Source organism: Suillus plorans (genome assembly GCF_016647745.1).
Source record: "Suillus plorans strain S12 chromosome Unknown HD556scaffold_35, whole genome shotgun sequence".
In the NCBI taxonomy this organism is placed as follows: domain Eukaryota; kingdom Fungi; phylum Basidiomycota; class Agaricomycetes; order Boletales; family Suillaceae; genus Suillus; species Suillus plorans.
The window spans coordinates 62146-80021 of NW_024537419.1; the positions used below are offsets into that span (position 1 = coordinate 62146).

Below are 17876 nucleotides of genomic sequence, written 5' to 3' on the forward strand. Positions count from 1 at the left end.
GAATTGGTCCCTATCCAAAATGGATCTAGGTATCATGACAATACGACAATGAAAACTAACGGTTACATCGTTCTACCTGATGGTGACTTCACGGTACACTTCTGTATGCAAACAATATTCACTGTCCTCCTGTTACCCACTGTTAGATCCTTTTGCCCATTGGTTCCCGTGTCAGAAGCCGTTGAGTTTCAAGAGGAAACGAAGAGAAATTGATGCAACTATATTGTACAAAAGTCTGCCTTTGTGATAAGGCAACGACCGAAGGTCACCGCTTGTAGTCAAATATGGGGTTGAGATATATAGTACAAAGCGAAGGAAAGCATGGCAAAATAATTCATCTATGCCACTGTCAACTCCTGCAGACGACGAACGGTGCTAGGCAGATAGGCAGGTTTGATGCCCAACAATGTGAATGGGGTGACTCTGAACTCACCTCCGTACGGTAGCCGCCGCAGTCGTCGATACTGCCCATGCACCGCCAACGATAATCTTTTTGCAAGAGTTGCAATGCCAGATACTAACGGCGGTATGTTTCATGAATCATGGGCGGCCCGGAGCCCTGTCCTGTGACGAGATGAGAATGGCTAAGCACATGTGCACATTAGATCTTTCACTAACCTTAGTGCATGAGGTCACCAGGTGCAGGTGTACTGGGCGTGCTGCGTGATTTTCATCTGAAGATCGCAGGTCAACAGATATAATGATCCTAGAGCAAAAAACATACCTTCTTCACCTGCTTAGTACGCAGGGAGGTGGGTCACCAAAGCACCATAACGCTACAATGAAAACATCTGAAACAACACCTCCTACAACAGAGCAACATATTATACTATGCACATTGCACAGTGCCATATATTCCCGTGACACCAACTTTGCGTGTGCGTTTGGTTTGTGATGTAGGTCATGGTCAGTATAAAAACAGGGTTCGGGGTAATAGCACCACCATATTGAGGAGCAAAGGTCTCCAAGGGCGAGTAGAATAATACTAGGCCCACGGCGTCACGGGACTACCAATGATGATCTTGAGTGCAAGTACTATCCCCTGAGCTCTATTTCGTGATTTTACTCCAATACAGCACGTAATTTTGAAGTGATAGTTTAGCGCTGAAGCTGAAGTCTCACAAGTACTGGCTTACCTAGGGCTACAGCTGCTTGCTGCTGTTATAATCATGTCTAATTAGAGGAGTCACAGGTGTGAAATTTTGAAGTTCACCGCACAAGTGGTACCTCTCATAGAACTATCATGAAACAAAATCATTGTTAAGGGTCTTGGTTCGAAAGGAAACACTGGACTGCATTATGATAACATTATGACGCCTTCTTCTCATCAGCAGCGTCTATCCCTGTCGTGACCAGTTTGGACAGGCGAGAAGCCATATCGATCGTCATGATGAAGGGTATCACAAAGAATGGAATGTAACTCGACAACAGCAGGGAGCGTTGAAAGGCTGTTACAGAGACTATTTTGTTAGCTATGGTCTGCGCACTGGTTGTAGGCGTCGCCAGCAAGACAGATAGGCATGGCAAAGTCGTGGTGGTGGTAGATGCGGCGTATACAAGGAGAAGCACATATATGGATCGCGAATCTGAATGCTGATTAGACACACATTCACGTTTCAAGAGATACAACTCAGGGATGTCTCACCTCGCCAAAGGCCTCTTGCTCCGAGTATGAAGACAGGAAATTGAAAGAGACTACGTAGACGCAGTTTAGGATAGGGAACAATATTTAGTCAGAGACTCTCATACGCTTCAACTGCAAGGAAGGTCTTGAACCAAACAAAAGGCTTGCTATCTCCCAACATTCCCAAGACGCTTCCGATCAATGGGTCGTTCGACATTTGGATATATAGTCGTGGAAGAGCACGTATGAAATACGGTATTAACCAAGGAGGATACAGGGCTTGCAGATCAATGAGCAAAGTTGCGGGTATATGGACCTATTTCTGTTAAGTATGTGGGATTTTTGATAACTGATTTGACGCACCAAGAAAAAGACGAAGTAGACTAGGTCCAAGGGACGAGAAGTGATTGGAATCGCGGTGCGCATGATTCGCAATAACGACGCCTTCAAAATTAGTTGTAATCTCCCCTGGGCCAAATAGGAAGAAGTCGAGTCAGAGGTGGCTAAAGAAATGTTCAATTAACAAGTTTTGAAGTATGGGCCGTCGGTACTCGGATCATCCCCCTACGTACTCGGCCCAGGCCCCAGTGACTCAAGCTAGCCCGACAATCATTGATCAACATGTCTCGATACCCTTACACCCGTTTATTTTTGCAATCAGAGCACTCTATCGTTATCGCAGGACCTCACATACAAGTCCTTGACACTAAGTAGCACATTTTTTCTTTTTTGCATTCCGACACTTACTACTTTTTAGCACGGGTGATGTCCTACATTCAACCGGAAAATGCGAGGAAGATCAAATCGCACCAGGTCCCATCCGTTGTGCTGCGTTGAGTGATTGCGGAAAGTACCTCGCAACTTCAGGAGATGATAAGAAGCTCAAGACCTGGCAAGTCGATGATCTAAAACTCCTCAGTTCAAGGTATGTACTTCCAACCCTCCAACCTTCGCTGTTCTGAAGGCAGCGCAGAGTGCTGCCGAAGAAGCCAACATATATAAATTTTGCGAATCACAAAGACATACTTGTTGCAGACAAATTCGGTGACATATTCCGGTAGGATGTTCGACATCAAACGATATTATACATAACTTGTCGTGCTCTAGTTATCAGCTGCACCCAAGCTCAAATGAATCATCCAGTGGGTGCGAGCGTGACGCTTTGTCATCTCATGAAAATCCCTCTGGCGGGGAACTCATTCTGGGTCACGCTTCCCTCTTGACTACATTTTTACTGACCGCTGACGGGCAGTACATTGTGACTGCCGATAGAGACGAACACATCAGAGTCAGCTGGTACCCACAGGGATACACGATTGAGAGTTACTGCCTCGGTCACCAAAAGTGCGAAGTCTTGTTCTCTCTGAGCTCGGAAACACTCATACCACATGATTCAGATACGTGTCTGCACTTCATATTCCTTCATTTTCTTCCAGGACACTTATCTCTGGCGGTGGAGATTCCGTGTTAAAACTATGGGATTGGATGAGCGGGAAACTGCTACGTAATATCGATGTCTTTTCTGCCGTTGAACCCTTCATCGCGGTAAAGGCGCCTAAAAAGAAAAGGGAATGGAAGAATGAAGACGAGGATATAGAGCCATTTGAAGGAAAAAGAGGACGAAGAAAAAATAAAGGTAAACGCAAAGAAAAACGAAGTGGTAACGACGGGGACGCGGAAGAAAGTCAAAATTCTGCAATCCCTGAGGGACAACCTGGAGAAGTGTCGACAGAAGAAAGTGAGGTCGTGTTTGTGGTGCACAGGATAGCATCAATCCTTTCGCCAGTGCCAAGAATCGTATTCAGTGTAGTCGGGTAAGTCTTGTATGTCGCATATTGTGCCAGCTAATGATATGGACAGAGCTACTGCTATCTTCTGGTTTCCAATGAACGACGACTCCGAGGCTTGTATACAGCATGAGCCATTTTATAAACCTATCATTGACTTCACTCTGGAAGACAATGGCTCTATTTGGGTTTTACTCGATGCTGATCGATCTTCACAAGGAGGTTGGAGTAGTAAGGGCGAAAGCGACGACTCAAATTTAGTCGAAGTACGACGATGGACACTGGACAATGTTACCTACTTTCTCCCTTACCAAACCGATCGGCTACTCACAGTGCTATTATTAACAGTTCACGGCAAGCGATCCTCCGCCATTGGCTTTGGCGCTTAACTCTTGCACCCTGCCCGGTAAATTTGTATCATTTCTACTTCAGACTCAATTATGACGGGAATTCTAGCCACCCAAGCTGATCTCAAAGTTCTGGACCTATACTTAGATCTCTTGGCGCTTCCCAAGCATTTCGAAGCTGAGGACAGGACCCAGGACTTGTCTGAGATGGGTGTCGATGATGTAGCAACTGCAGATAGTGGATCAAATGATGGGGGTATTACCAAGAGAGAATTAGGGAGGTTAAAGCACAAGCAAGCCCTGCGGCGTTTGCAGGAGGAGGTAGGTCGGGGAGCGAGTCTGGATTTCGAGCCATTACCAACAGACAGCAAGAGAGTAAAGAGTGGTGGAAGAGGAGACACCCTTGCACTAGGCATGGATGGGGCATAAACTCCAATTCGGTTCAAGATGGTCCTACGAGTTCGTGTTCACGTCCTACAAGTGGTGTTGTTGGTAGATACGTGCAGTTTGAGCTACTATCTCTGGCCCGGTGTTGCAAATCACAATGTAGCACACTCATATTTCACTCATTTCCTTTGCACAATTATTCTAGAGGATGATTGACTGATAGCTTACTGTTTGTATGTTTTATTCCACGAAAAATGGACGAGAAGTGCTTGCGGCAGTGAAACACTGCTCAGAATGTGTGTTTTCCACACTGATCCATCGGAGGGAAGCCAGCACATGTGTTAAAAAAATCAGGAATTTTACTAGTGATTTTCCATTGCCTTCTAATACCACTCTAATTTTTTCTGACATGATAACTGAGTGGTGTTGAGAGATACAAATGTTGTACTATTGAGATGCAGGACGTGACAGGAGGAGTGAGATTGTGTTTGGAGTCACAAATTGCTGCTCACTGGCAGCAACTCGGCCAAAACTTGCACAATTCTGCAAAGTTAGACTGTCAGTCTTGCCACCTCAAGCAGCACTTCTCGGGAGTATTAGAGGTCTCTCAGACCCTATTATTATGTTAGGGTTATATGGTCTGAGAGACCTGGCCTCGTGGAGGATCTAAATATAGCACATACCTAAATGTTCTTGCTTCCTCCACATCAGCAAACTAGGGGGTGTCTGTACAATAGTGTACAAGATTGTACAGCATTGTACAAACATTACAATTACACAAGGAAGTCCCCCCTTTACAATACTGTCACATACCCCTACAATCTGTACATCTTGTTACAATGCAGACAAACTGCACACACGATACAGACCATACAAAGTATACATTTAATTACAGCTTCACACAGTAAACATGAACCAAACTGTGGTAATGATTGTCTGACGAAAAAACCATGGCATATTGATCAGAGCATTACTAAAGTATGATATTAACGTCCTCTGCATCGCTCGCACTCGCATCTGCATACTCATTGAAATCCCCCATGCCAATCCTAGCCCATTGTTCCAACATGTCTTCAAGCTCTTTGCGACACTCCGGAATGTCGAGCAGGGTGTCAATCGATTTCCGTAAGTTTTTTTTAAAAAAAAAAAAACATTGTTATTGTCCTTTGGGGTCATAGACCCTATGTCGGACATAGCCCTATTCGAGTGCGGGGGGCTTACTCCCGGCTAGCTACTGTAAGTGTATATGTACTGTATGTGTTCTGGGGTCTTTGACACGTACTCCATTGGCGTGTAGTCGGGCCAAGGCCGACTGCCAACTTCGTACAAGGGAACAGCTGTTGGGGTAAAGTATGGGTAGGTGAGAACTAGGTAGGGTGAGTGGGGGTGCCGTTTGGTGTTTTCGCTGGGTTTCTGATGCGATGTCTTTTGCTTCTTCGTCTTGTCTCGTGCTTGGGCCTTCATTCCTCTTTGTCCTCATCCTAGCCTGCTACTTCCGGTCCTCCAGTGCTGTTTGTCCTGCAAGCAGCGTTTCCTTGGTATGTGGAGTGGTTTTGTTTTGAATTAGTTTGGATTAGTTTGAATTTAGTTTTGGATTAGTTCTAAGTTTTGTAGGTTGGGTTTGGGTTTGGGTTTGGTTGGGTTGTGGGTCGCGGGCGTATTATTCTGTAGTATATAGGCTATATGTGAAAGAGTGAACTTTTTATATGAGCGGGATCTCACCGAATGTCGCTTTGAAACGTCCTGAGCTATTGATGAAACGCATAAGCGGTTTCATTGCTTCTTCTGACGCTAGGAGAAAGGAAATGGAGGAGGCTCGACGATGTAGGGCATTAGAGAGTATATGACGTTCGCGGATGTATTGGGGGCAGTCAAGTAGGTAATGGTGGATGGTTTCATTTGTACCGGGGCATATGGGACAGTGTGGGGTTGCGCTCTTTCTGAGATGGTGTAGATGGTAGTTGAGGGGTACATGGCGGGTGCGGAGTTGAGTGTATATGCTGGTCTGTCGACGTGGACTGAGGGCTACGAGGCGGAGAAAGTTCTTGGATGGCATGGTGGGGTCGATCATGTTGGTTCTGGCGTATCTGGGTGAGTTTTTCCACATGTTGCTCCAGCGTTTCTGTAGGGCGTCCTCGTGCCACTGTTTCAGGGCGGATATACTGTCCGGCAGCGGATCATCTTGAAGGAACTTTGGGAGTCTGTGTTTGGCGCTTGATTCGTTGGGGCCCTTTGCTGCTTCTTTTGCTGCTACGTCAGCGAGTTCATTACCTGCCACTCCTTTGTGTCCTGGTATCCAATGAATTGTTAGATCGAAGTCGTTTCCGTGATGCTCTCTGCGTAGAGTGAGCTCTCTTGATAGTCTGCGGAAATGTTCTACTAAGTATCTGCCCGATTTTGCAATGTGACTCTCACCGGATTGGATGGCTGCGCGGTTATCTATGAAAATGGATGCCGGATAGGTGACGTTGCATTCTGTCGCTAGAAGTTTGGTAGCTAGCGTGAGTCCAACCACTTCTGCCTCGTATATGGTGTGCACTTTGTTTGATCCTAGGTGATACTTCAGTGTGTGGGGTGCTTGCCCTTCCTGCAGTAGAACCGCTGCCGCTCCTATGCCTCCATTGTGTCCAGAGCCATCAGTAAAAATTTGTATCATGTCCTTGAGTTCTTGCTGTTCTTTGATGGCTTCCTTCGCTTTCGGTGTGATATGATTTTTGACGACGTTTCTTTGACTGGCGTTTAGGCGTAGGATGGGGTCCAATGTTTCCATTTCACTTGGGAGGGTTTGGAACGTAGCTAGGAGGTCGTGTAGCGACGTGCGATGCCTTCGTATGTTCCGGTGTCGGACTATGTGCTTCAGGAGGGGTTGTAGGGGGTGGCGGTTTGGTAACGTAGCTAGGCGGAGAGCTGAACGGTGACATATTCTCTGGAGGAGAAGGGGGATGGGGAGGAGGTTCGAGTGTGCGTCTAGGGTGTCAGTAGCTGTTGATCTCATTGCTCCTGTGATGCTCAGTGTCGCGATACATTGTACCTTAGCTAGTTTTCGGGCCACTCCCATAGATCCTTTCCGAGGCGAGCCTGTATACGAGTTGAAGGTTGGACGGAACCATATATCCGCTCTGTAGGTGTACTTGGGGATGGCTACCGTAATATATAACTTACGCATGAGATTGGCTGATACTCCGTTGGTGGGCTTGGCAAGACAGCGAAGTTGGAGGACATATTCGACTCCTTTAGCAATTGCGTGACCTGTGTGATATTTCCACGTTAGTTCCTGATCAACGAACAAGCCGAGGAAGTGGTGATGCTCAGTGGGGTTGATTGTGGTGTTTTGAATAACTAGTGGAGGGCGGTGACAGGTTTTGCTGCGGGTGAAATCTATTAGGGCAAATTTGTTAACTTTGAATTTTGAGTTGTGATCTTGAGACCATTGGAGTGCTCCATCGCGTCGTTCCATCATATCTTTCAGGGTGCGGTGGGTGGCTTCGAACGTTGGGCCTATGGCGATGAAGGCCGTGTTGTCGACGAAGGCTAGTGCTGTTTCCTGTTTGCGGGGGTTAGCTATGTCTACAAGGTCAGCATTATATATCAAGTAAGCTATCATAGATAAGGGGTCTCCTTGACCTATTCCGTTTCGAACGTCTATCCACTTTGAAGTTGAGTCGTTGAAGCGTAGCTGCGTGCGTCGTCCTGTAAGCATTCTGACTGTGAAATCGACTATTTCCGGGGGGAGTCGTCTTTTCTTCATGTTGTGAGCGAGCCGGTCAGTTACTGCATTGGGGAAGGCACCTTCGATGTCCAGGAAGAGTATTGAAGCAACTTTGTTGTTACACCACGCATTCTTGACAGTAGCTTCTAGGAGGTGTAGGAATCTGTTGTGGTGCGGCCTGGGCGTCCACCGAAGTGCGTATTTGGGAGGAGGTTGTGTTGTTCTAAGATACATGTGACTTGTTCTGCTATTAGGGCGGTAAGTAGCTTGCAAGTGGTATTAATTAGGGCTATGGGACGATACGCTTTCGGGATGGAGTAATCAGTCTTTCCTGGTTTGCGTAGGACTACGGTCGTGAACTCTCGCCATGGGTCGTAATATGTTTGGAGGGTGAAGACTGTGTTGAATAGGCGTAGGAGGTGGGGGACGAGGAGGTGTTGCGCACATTTAAATACTATGTTACATATGCCGTCGGGTCCGGGAGCTTTATACGAGCTGGTGTTGTTGATGGTGCGAATGAGTTGTGCTGCTAGGATGGGAGTGAAGGGGGTGACGGGTTCTGGATAGTTGAAGTTAGTAGGGACTGAACTGGTGAGAGGAGGAGGCGGAAAGAATGCTTCAGCTAGGGCTATACTCTTATCTTCATTCGTGATAGCTTCTACTTGGTTGCCGTTGGCGTCTTTGGTCTTTAGGGCGGGGATACTTGTTCTTCCTCCGTCGCCGTAGGGCTTCATCACGATTTTGTTGGCCGTGTAGACGCTTTCTTAATTGAGTTCTTCGAGGAAGCTGATCCAGTGCTCTTGCTTGGTCTTGTGGATGGCTTCGGTAGTTAGGTTGCGGAACTTACGATGTTCTTCGTGTATGGGGTGGTCAGGTAGTCCTCTCATCTTATACGATTCTGCACTTAGCTGGTCTTTCTGTTTTAACATCTTTGTAAGCTCCTTCATCCACCATTGTTTGGCATGAGGGGATGGCTTCGTTTTGGGGACTTTGTCGGCTATGGTACGTTTAAGGGCTTCACTAAGATTGGCGGCGTCCATTTGAAACTGTTCTTCTGAGGTGATGAGTGCTGGGGGAGGGTATGCACTGAGGTGACGGGCGAGGGAGCTATTGAATTCTTCCCAGTCAACTTCGCGGTAGTTGACTGTCGTGGCTGTTGAGGCGCGGGGGACTTCTAGATCTAGGGAGCTAATGATGGGAACATGGTCAGTACATGGCGGTCGGCGTCTAGGAGTAGTATTGCAGATAGTGAACGAATCTAGCATGTGGGACGTGCAAAATACATTGTCTGGTCTTGTCCAATTGCCGCTGCTTGAGGATTGGAGAGTCGGGATGTTCTTTGGAAGAGCCATCTGTAAGTCGTAGTCGGCCATCAGATTAATAATGTTTTGCGCGTTTTCCTGAGTGTCTGGAGGTGTGCAAAGGTGTATGTTGCAATCTTCCTCCCAGAGTGGGTGATGTGGTTAAGACCGTGCACAAAGGGTAGGACTGATTCCGAGGGGCTTGGCTTCAGCTCGTGCGCTGCGCCCCTTACCCGAGTATGTGCCCTTAATTTCAGAATGATGTCCGAAGAAAGTCCAAGGACGTCCGAAGGACATCCGAAGCGCGGGAAAGTTCGGAAGGACTTTCCGGACGAGTGCAAGTAACTTCCGGACGAGTGCGGGAAAGTTCCGGAGGAACTTCCGGAAATTACGATGAGGTTTCGTCCTGATACGGATACGTGTAATGGCTACTTAGGACAAGTCCTAAGTAGAAGCAAACAGAGGAAAGGCTGCAAGGACAAAGTCCGAAGCAGAATAGGTCCGGAGGACCGCGGGAAAGTTTCGGACGAACGTCCGGAAACTTCAGAGGATCGGATGAGCGGATAAGCGGAGCTCTGGCCTAGGGAATTTCTCCCTAGGCCCGAGATGGATATTGACTAAGTCGATAGACTAGAACTGATGTGAGGACTTAGAGTGAGATCTAGTGCGAGGACTAATATGATATTCAGACTGAGGAACTACAGGACATATACAAGAGTTTATATACTAAGGAAATAACGGAAAGATCAGTAAGCAAGCGTCCGAGGCTATGTATGAAGCATAAGCAAAGTTATCAAGCGCGAGTCGGAAATGAAGCATAGGTTAACGGATCAGTAAGCGTACCGGTAGTAAGTATAACCGAGATACCGAGGACAAGGAATACCGAATAGAGGAATAGGCTGTGTCAACATTATATGCACAGGAATTGAATTAGGAAGCTTATCGTATATCGGATCGGATCGGACCGGTGTAGAGACTCATGCCTCTCATGGCATGATATGGCAGTATTCACTAGGGAGTACATAGCACGAACTTGTAGCATCACTCTGTGTGCTATCTGCAGCTATCCCTATATGAGGCGCAGCTTTCCCGCGCCATGCGCGCACCATTCCCGCGCTTTACGATGTATACGCGCGCGCGCTTTCCCGCGCTTGATCGCCCTATAGCGCCAGCCATCCAGAAGCATCCATCCACTGTCCACCAAGCTCTCTAGTGCGTGTATTTCCATTTCCCTTATTTACATATCATTCCACCTTTATTTATATCATGGACCCTTACTTACATACATATATCTTTACATACCTTACTCGGTAGCGCTTCGGCTCCGCGTGACAGCGCTTAGGCGCCGTATATAAGCGCCAGCATTACATACTATTACAAACTTTCGAACTTTGGACTTTACCTCCCACTTACCCACTTACCACCTAGAGAATATAGTTGCAATCTATTCTTTGACACCTCGCGCTCGTATCTCTTGTTATTCATCTAATCACCACTTAAGCAAACTCACACTTACTCTCACTTGTCTCTGCTCACGCGCGCGTACCTTCGCTTTCCCGCGCCTCGCGCGTACCTGCGCGCTTTCTCGTGCTTCGCATTGGCCGACCAGTAGCGCCTTCAGCGCCTACTTCTAGAACCTTGCTGCACTCGCTTCCCCTTTAGGGTCGAACGCACTTGTCTTCTCAAGAATAGCAGACTAGGCAACGCGCGACCTCACAACATTATAGATACAGTTTGGAGCATTTGTTTGCTCCTCGCAGTATAGTTGTTTCTACACCGGACTGGACCGGATGTCCGGACAAGAAGCGTGGATATACAGGATATGATATTAGGGCAATAGGACAAAGGATGAATGATGCAGGCTAGCTGCGGAGGTATGGAGGTGTGATGTACAGAGGTAAAGGGATCTGGACATGGATGCGCGGATGTGAATGTGCAGAGGTGCAGGGATCCGGATGGGTAGAGGACTGGAGACATGGATAGGGTGTCCGAAGGTCCGGATGAGGCGTGGGAATATTGTCGGATGTAGGTCCGGAATACGGGATATGACAGATGTGCATTGAAGTCGCCCATTAGAATTATGTGATCTCCGGCGGAGGGGCAGATAGTGCGTATCTCCCTTTCTAGATATTCCGAGATGGCTGGGATGACCTCTCGTTTCTTGCAGTCGTCGTACATATTGATGATAGTGAGTTTGCCGAAGGGTCCGCTGAGCTGGATTATCACTACGTCTGATGAGGGGAATGGGAGTTGTCGCCAGTTGTTGGCATTGAGTCGTTTGTTGATGAGGGTGATTGTGCATGGTCTGTTGGGATTAGTATATCTATTCGAGGGGTATATAACGTTCCAGTCCGGTGTTGCCTTTGTGTTACCTAGAAAGTCAATACAGGGTTCCTGGATTACGACGATATCTTGTTCTTTTGCCGTGAAGGGGCCGCTAAGGATGCAATGTTGGGCGGTGTCCGATTTGTTTAAGTTTTCTTGCCAGATTCATAGTCTTACTGTTTGTTCATTGAGTGTCCTAGACATAAAGGGAGTTAGTGGAGCGTGCTGGCGTTACTGAACGTTGCTGTTGGGAGTTGTGTTGATGAGATGAGAATCCGAGGGACGGGTGTAGGTGTGAGCCTCTGGTGTTATGGCTTCCTCTAGGGGGAAAGTGTCTCTTGAGCGTGCCTTGCGTGTGTTGAGGGGGTTCCGAATATTCCGGCGTAGGTTCCTTCCTGATGAACGGTTTGGCTTTGGAAGGTGCTTGAACTTGAGTCCATGTGTCGTCGGTAGGGAAGTAGGGCATTGTGTTTTCGGATTGTCTGGCATTGAGGTCTGCGCATTTGCGGATGAAGGTTGGGCAGGATCGGTCTCAGCTTGCGTGGTCTTCAGATTGACAGGAAGTGCATACCGTGCTTGATTTGTCTGTGCATTCACTAGTTCTGTGTGGTCCCGAGCAGTTAGCGCAGACATCGCTGTGAGAGATACATTCCTTTGCTATATGACCATAGTGTTGATATTTCGCGCATCATATGGGTTCGCGTTTGTTCTTCTTGACTTGGAGGCGGTATTTGTTGAGAGTAATGCCGTCTCAGATGCTAGTGTTAGCTACGTTCGGGTCGTTGAATGATGCCATGATGTGAGCGACACTTTGAGTATTGTTGCGTTTTTCCGGGGGCTTGACCCAGCGTGCAGATGTTAGAACACCTTGGCTCCAGTTGTTCTCTTGTTCGAGGTTGTCGATGTGGTCTGGGTTTCCTGGATTGAAGGTTAGCGGAACGAATTGGATTATTACCTGGTATGTGCGGTCTTTGATGGATGCCATTGGGTCTAGTGCTTCGAGGAACTTTTTCTTGATTTCCGGTTTCTTGAGGTGTTGCGCTCCGTCTGCTGTCATCATTTCGATAACTGTACCTCCATTCCTGAACTGGTTGATTGCGCGTATTTCTAATGATGGGGAGTCCTGGGTGGGTATGGTCTTGATTGCTTTGTTGATGAAGTCGACTAATTGTGCGTGTGAGACTTTGCCTGGGGCAAGTTGACTATCCTTGTTGATGTCGATTAGGATTTGGCGGGCTTTGATGGCGTCTCTGGCTGCTCTTTGGGTTGTTAGAGGGTCGGTGTTGGTGTCGAGTCCTGTGAGTAGCGCCTTCTTGTAGTTCCCTTGATTGTTTGCTTCTTTGACTTGCGTGGTTAGTGTAGTGACAGCTTCTTGCATCTTTTCAAGATGTGAATCTATTGTTGCTGAGTCTATAATTCTGTCAGCAGTGTTCCCAGAGAGGTTCGATGAGACGTCAGTGATCTTAGCCTGTGTTGTTTCGAGCTTTGATGCAGATGATGTGATGTTCTCCGAGGTGTCTTGTAGCTTTGCAATTTGCGGAGTGATGGCGGTTAGAACTAGTTTAGCTACTTTGTCTGCCATTTTTATTTCAGCCGCTTCTTCGAGTAGAAAAGCTACTGCTCTTATGGCATTCTGTGCTGGGAGATTCATTCCTGGGAGCTGCGTGATGTGGAAGAGAATGTCTGAAAGGTTGTCAATGGAGTACGGTTTGCCGCTGATGGCCATTGCCGTCTGAGTGAGATAGTTCTGAGCGCTCACTATGTCCTTGACTTCACTATTCGAAGCTATAATCTCGTTTACAGCTAGTCTTGAGGATGACCGCGTTGGCGGTGTACTTGTCTTTTGGTGTCCTTTAGGGTTTAGCGGCATTGTGAGGCTTTTTGTTCTTTTCTTATGTTTTTGTTGATTTGTGATGATTTTATGGGTCTAGCGTATATGTACTTTAGAGAGAGAAGCAGAGATATTAGGAGAATTTGAAATGGGACGGCAATGACGCCATCTCCGCTGTTGGGCGGTTTGCTAGCTGTTTTGGACGGTTTTTCGGGGTCTTAGTCGGGGTGCCACTTGGTACGGAACCAAAAGGTGTTTTTTTTCCGTAAGTTGACGAAGTGGGTCCTACATTGCTCAGCAGTTAGTTCAGGAACCTTGTCGGTGCCGGTTTCATGAAAGCCAGAGATAACACCCTTCAACTGTCGAATTATCAGCGATGAAAAAATAAAGAATTGTAAGCATACCACCGCTGCTACAAGAAGCATTGCATTAACAGGGATTGTTCAGTGGAATTCGTCCATGTTCTTTAATGCTTTCTTACTGTTGCTGTAGTAGAATTCGAGACAAGCGTCCTTGAGAGCCTGCACTGTGAAGTTCTTGAAATTTCCCTGCAAAAATTAATTTTAAACGATGCTATGACTAGGAATCACAACCTACACCAGACGAGTCAGGGAGCCGGAGGTAGTCACCACTCTTGAGGAGCCTAGTGGTGGCTGCAGTGACCTGCCTTTGACATTCCTCCTTTCGCATCGTGGAGCCCTGCGGGAAGATATTGTATGCCCTTTTGGCAATAGAAATGACAATTTTCTTGAGTTCTGTGTGAAAGGTGAAGAGATCATTGCAAAGCTCATGGACATGGTATCAGCGAGCGCATGAGCCATTAATAAACAAAGAATGTACCAGCCAGCACATCTGCATGGTGTACTCCAGAAAGTAGCCTTGAAAATGGAGGTGAGAAGGGTAGATGGTGGAGTAGGGAGAACATACCTCTCTCGAGTTTAATCTTCTTCTCGTGGTATGTCCATAGCACAGTGTCCAAGACTTCTCTTGGAAGGTTAAGGGCTTCCTGGGATTCCGGAACTGGAGTAGCTATAACAGCCTGCAACTGCATCTCTAACTTGGCCATCTGCAGGAATGTTTGCCAAGTGGGCGGATAAAATCCTAGCTTCGAGGGATCCTCTTGGTTTGTCTTGACCTTTCATTTGCTGTTGCCAGATTGATGAGCATCTTCAGGTGTAGAGGTACGAGAACGTTCACGGTGTGAAGGTACAGTATGGTCAGATGGAGAGCATGGTGGAGAGCTCCTATGAGATGTGGGCTGTGTATGACTACAACTTGACGAAGTGATTGGTCGAGATGGGCACTGAAGAGGAGACTGCGTATGTGAGGATGAAGTGCGTACATGTCTGTCTTGCTGAGATGATTGTCGACGTGGAGACTTTGAACAAGAGGGACATGAGTGAAGTGTAGGTGAGCATCTATGAACCGCTTGAACAGCAGAGGCTCCTCCAGACAGCTTAAAAGTGCGTGCCCATTCCTTTCCCTTCCCCTTCGACAGATAGGTTGGCAAAGGAGCTTTTCGCTGCCTGTTCTTTGCATGGCGACACTTGAGAACATCGTAAGCCTTGAGTACAAATAATCAATGCAAGAATAGAGAAGAAAAAAATGTAGATACTTTATCCTGCTCCGTATCTGTGGGCTCATCATTCAAGGTGCAAAAGATTGTTGGCCTGTCCTTCTCTCAGGGTAATCTCCTGTGTGACAAGGTCTGTCACCGACAGTTCATTGCGCCATGCCAAACTGATGTTTGATGGAAGAGGAATGACAGTAATCTCGGGGCAAAAGACTGCTGTGGGACCATCTTCTGAGGGCTCTATGCCAACTTCCTGCCAATTGTCTTTGGGAGTATCTGTATCATCGTCGACGAATGCTAGATTCATGTCCAGCACATCTTCATCTGCGTCAAAACCTTGACTGAGATATTGTTCAGCAGCACAGTTGAATTCATCAATGGTGTGTTGCAAAGCGACCCTGCGACGGGCGATAGACAGTTTCTGAGTCTCAGTAGGATGTCTGCTGAGCTTTCATATGTCCATGGCTAAAGCTATCTGGGACTCCTCAATAGTGATGCCGGATGCTATCCAGGTGGCAGCGCCAAGCCTGCGATGAGCTTCGGGTCGATGCCCTTGAGATTGCAGGATATCAAGCTCCACTTGTTTCCGACTCAGCACTACAATCGGGTCAACTGATTGTTGCCCAGCTAATTATGCCTGCCATGATACCTACCTTTTTCCAACTGAACCTCATATATATCCATGGACAACGGGTCTTCCACCCGAGATGCATTAGCAGCTGTTTCTTGCTCCTCCCATTCTGTCACTGTGTCAGGATCCGCGCTCTCATTCAATTTTTTGAAGGCTTCGCTGCTCCCGGCAGCACCTCGCTTGACTTCTTTGTATTTCCGACAAAGGAGTGTGCCTGCAGGATGATCAGCGGGGCTATCTGCAGCCATCAGATGTCTCACTCATCCTAATCATCTTCATGAAATTGCAGTCGTTCATCTGGTAGTCAAGACACTCCTGCCAATGAGGAGTGGACATACCTCGGCAGGAAGGAGATATGATATTGAGAGGTGCCCACAGTGTCTCCATGATCTCCCCATTGATTCTTGCCGCTCCCATGATAAAATTCGAAGTGTATCTCATGTAGCACTGGTCCTGGTGACCGCGCACATGCCAAAGTCCAATTCCTGGGATGACCTCCATTCCAAATGGGATTGCCAAATATGGGCTCTCCTCGACCCGACGCAATAGATATTTGTTGTACTGGCAATTCATGTCGTAAAATGTCAAAGCAGTTTCCAATCCTTCAGTGTTGTAACTGAGAGCATTGCATAGCACGTAGTCCATGTTCATTTGCCTGGTCCCGAAGGTTGGCCAATGTGAACAAAGTCATTCTCAGGATGTCTCACCTCTCGCCATTTTGAAAATCTACCATGGAATGAGAGACAAAGCATCCATGTCTGGCACACGCACATCCACCAATGCCTGTAGCTTCCAGTTTGTGCCGAGTTGCATTGGCCTGATTTACCGCCCGGTGGTTGTTGCACTTGGACCTTTGCATTGAATCCATTGCTACAGCCAAGTGAGCTTTGTACCATTTTCTACCGACCATGAACCTGAGGCCATCCATGAGCCATACTTCATCATCCGGATTTGTTGGGTGGAGATTTTCATTGTATTGTGTTGGCAGCGCAACATTGATCCTGGGTTGTGGGCATGTCAGGCAGAAGAGACCCAGCTCGCCCAGTTTAGGATGCGTTTTTCCGTGAGCGAAACCATTGCATCTGAGAAGCTTCAGCTGCCGCCATTGCCTTGCCACTCTCATCAATTCCCTGTATCTATCCTGCCGAGCTGTTGGATCAGCATCAATATGCAGCCATCCTCTAGATGTGTCCTACCGGTACTAGGTGAGGGAAGATACTTGACGTTCTCCGCCGCAATTTATTGTAGTAGTTCATAGCAGAATTGCCGGACTCTACATTGTCAAGCGCAAAATTGTTCAGCAAGGCAAATGTGAATGCTGTCCTAGGCTGGGTGAAAGAGGCCATGAACAAACCCATTTGAAACAATTGTTTCTCGCATTGGGAGCATCGGTGCATTGGCAGAAACAGATTATGAGATAATGTATACCAGTGATGTCAATCACTGTTACCCACGCGATGCACCTGATGACAGGCATTCCCCTGTGTCTTGAAGTACCATTGGTTGGAGAGGTGTCCTCATTGTTAGTAAATTTCTTGATGGCTGGCATATCCACCGAATTGTTGTCAAATACATCCTTTTCCTCCCAACGGATCTCTTCATGTCCTCCCACGTTCATCGGGCATGGGAGTCTCCTGTGGCTGAGGTGGTACTCCATGCCCAATTTCGTCAATGAGCTCTCCTCAAAGAAGTCTCCGTTCCATTGACTAATCTTATGAAATGGCAGTCGGACATGCTGTGTTCGGCATCACTCACTGCAGAAGATTGGCTCAGAAAAACAGTCGTGACATCTATAAGCTCTGTCTCGGTTGCACAATGAACACACCCTGTCTGAATGAGGAGCCTCCCTTGCCATGAACATATCCAGGTAATCCTTGGTCCTGTGTTTCCATTCCCTGAGGTAGTCATTTGGACCCTGTGATGATGCTGTCAGCCAGAAACCAGTAGATGGGGATGGAGATGTGGGAACAGACTTGCCTTTGTTTTCTTCCTCTGCCTCTTCATATTTGGGAATGGAATGGGCCCTTGCCCTCCGTGGTCGAAATCGACATCGCAGTCTGAGAATAATTGATGATGCATGATGTCTGAACCTCACTTGGTTGGAGATTTTGTCGGCAAGGATGAAACAGACTTGCTTGGTTGAGTCCGTTTAACCAGGACCCACCTGGGTTTGAGACCTCGGGTGGTTTTCTTCGGCTTCCATTCCACCAGCTGAGCTGTGCCCCAAGGAGTGCATTCCTTTATCATTGTCCTGGCCATTGGGCTGAAACATGAAATCAGAGGTCCAACCAAAGTCGTTGTTAATGTAATCACAGCATTACCTATAGATTCTATTAGCCTATTATGTAATCATGACCAAAT

General features: G+C 47.3%; 7 protein-coding genes across 7 annotated transcripts; 2 read left to right on the forward strand and 5 right to left on the reverse strand.

Moving 5' to 3' along the window:
• Window positions 1-1308: 1308 nt before the first annotated feature.
• Window positions 1309-2050, reverse strand: HD556DRAFT_1238929 (transmembrane protein 6/97; the record flags this gene model as incomplete). The annotated part of the gene is made up of 4 exons (XM_041298003.1): window positions 1309-1586; window positions 1646-1695; window positions 1750-1940; window positions 1988-2050. The coding sequence occupies 4 exons, from the start codon at window positions 2048-2050 to the stop codon at window positions 1309-1311; spliced, it is 582 nt and encodes a 193-aa protein (XP_041159153.1).
• A 114-nt stretch (window positions 2051-2164) lies between these two features.
• Window positions 2165-4435, forward strand: HD556DRAFT_1378705 (WD40-repeat-containing domain protein). The gene is made up of 8 exons (XM_041303164.1): window positions 2165-2334; window positions 2382-2549; window positions 2598-2681; window positions 2732-2968; window positions 3022-3438; window positions 3485-3701; window positions 3760-3817; window positions 3868-4435. The coding sequence occupies exons 1-8, from the start codon at window positions 2246-2248 to the stop codon at window positions 4185-4187; spliced, it is 1590 nt and encodes a 529-aa protein (XP_041159154.1). The 5' UTR covers window positions 2165-2245; the 3' UTR covers window positions 4188-4435.
• A 549-nt stretch (window positions 4436-4984) lies between these two features.
• Window positions 4985-5816, forward strand: HD556DRAFT_1309137 (uncharacterized protein; the record flags this gene model as incomplete). Its single annotated transcript, XM_041300236.1, has 6 exons — window positions 4985-5022; window positions 5112-5270; window positions 5324-5381; window positions 5443-5501; window positions 5653-5683; window positions 5760-5816. The coding sequence occupies 6 exons, from the start codon at window positions 4985-4987 to the stop codon at window positions 5814-5816; spliced, it is 402 nt and encodes a 133-aa protein (XP_041159155.1).
• A 5511-nt stretch (window positions 5817-11327) lies between these two features.
• Window positions 11328-11573, reverse strand: HD556DRAFT_1215270 (uncharacterized protein; the record flags this gene model as incomplete). Its single annotated transcript, XM_041296666.1, has 1 exon — window positions 11328-11573. A coding segment is annotated over one exon (246 nt), but the record flags the coding sequence as incomplete, so codon positions are not given.
• A 658-nt stretch (window positions 11574-12231) lies between these two features.
• On the reverse strand, window positions 12232-13350 carry HD556DRAFT_1444265 (uncharacterized protein; the record flags this gene model as incomplete). The annotated part of the gene is made up of 1 exon (XM_041306750.1): window positions 12232-13350. One exon carries the CDS (start codon window positions 13348-13350, stop codon window positions 12232-12234), a length of 1119 nt encoding a protein of 372 aa, XP_041159157.1.
• A 179-nt stretch (window positions 13351-13529) lies between these two features.
• On the reverse strand, window positions 13530-14868 carry HD556DRAFT_1444266 (uncharacterized protein; the record flags this gene model as incomplete). The annotated part of the gene is made up of 7 exons (XM_041306751.1): window positions 13530-13670; window positions 13716-13723; window positions 13793-13859; window positions 13909-14097; window positions 14152-14189; window positions 14239-14446; window positions 14509-14868. 7 exons carry the CDS (start codon window positions 14866-14868, stop codon window positions 13530-13532), a joined length of 1011 nt encoding a protein of 336 aa, XP_041159158.1.
• An 881-nt stretch (window positions 14869-15749) lies between these two features.
• HD556DRAFT_1432514 (uncharacterized protein) lies at window positions 15750-16912 on the reverse strand (the record flags this gene model as incomplete). The annotated part of the gene is made up of 4 exons (XM_041305130.1): window positions 15750-16117; window positions 16283-16304; window positions 16342-16656; window positions 16712-16912. The coding sequence occupies 4 exons, from the start codon at window positions 16910-16912 to the stop codon at window positions 15750-15752; spliced, it is 906 nt and encodes a 301-aa protein (XP_041159159.1).
• Between the last annotated feature and the right edge of the window lie 964 nt (window positions 16913-17876).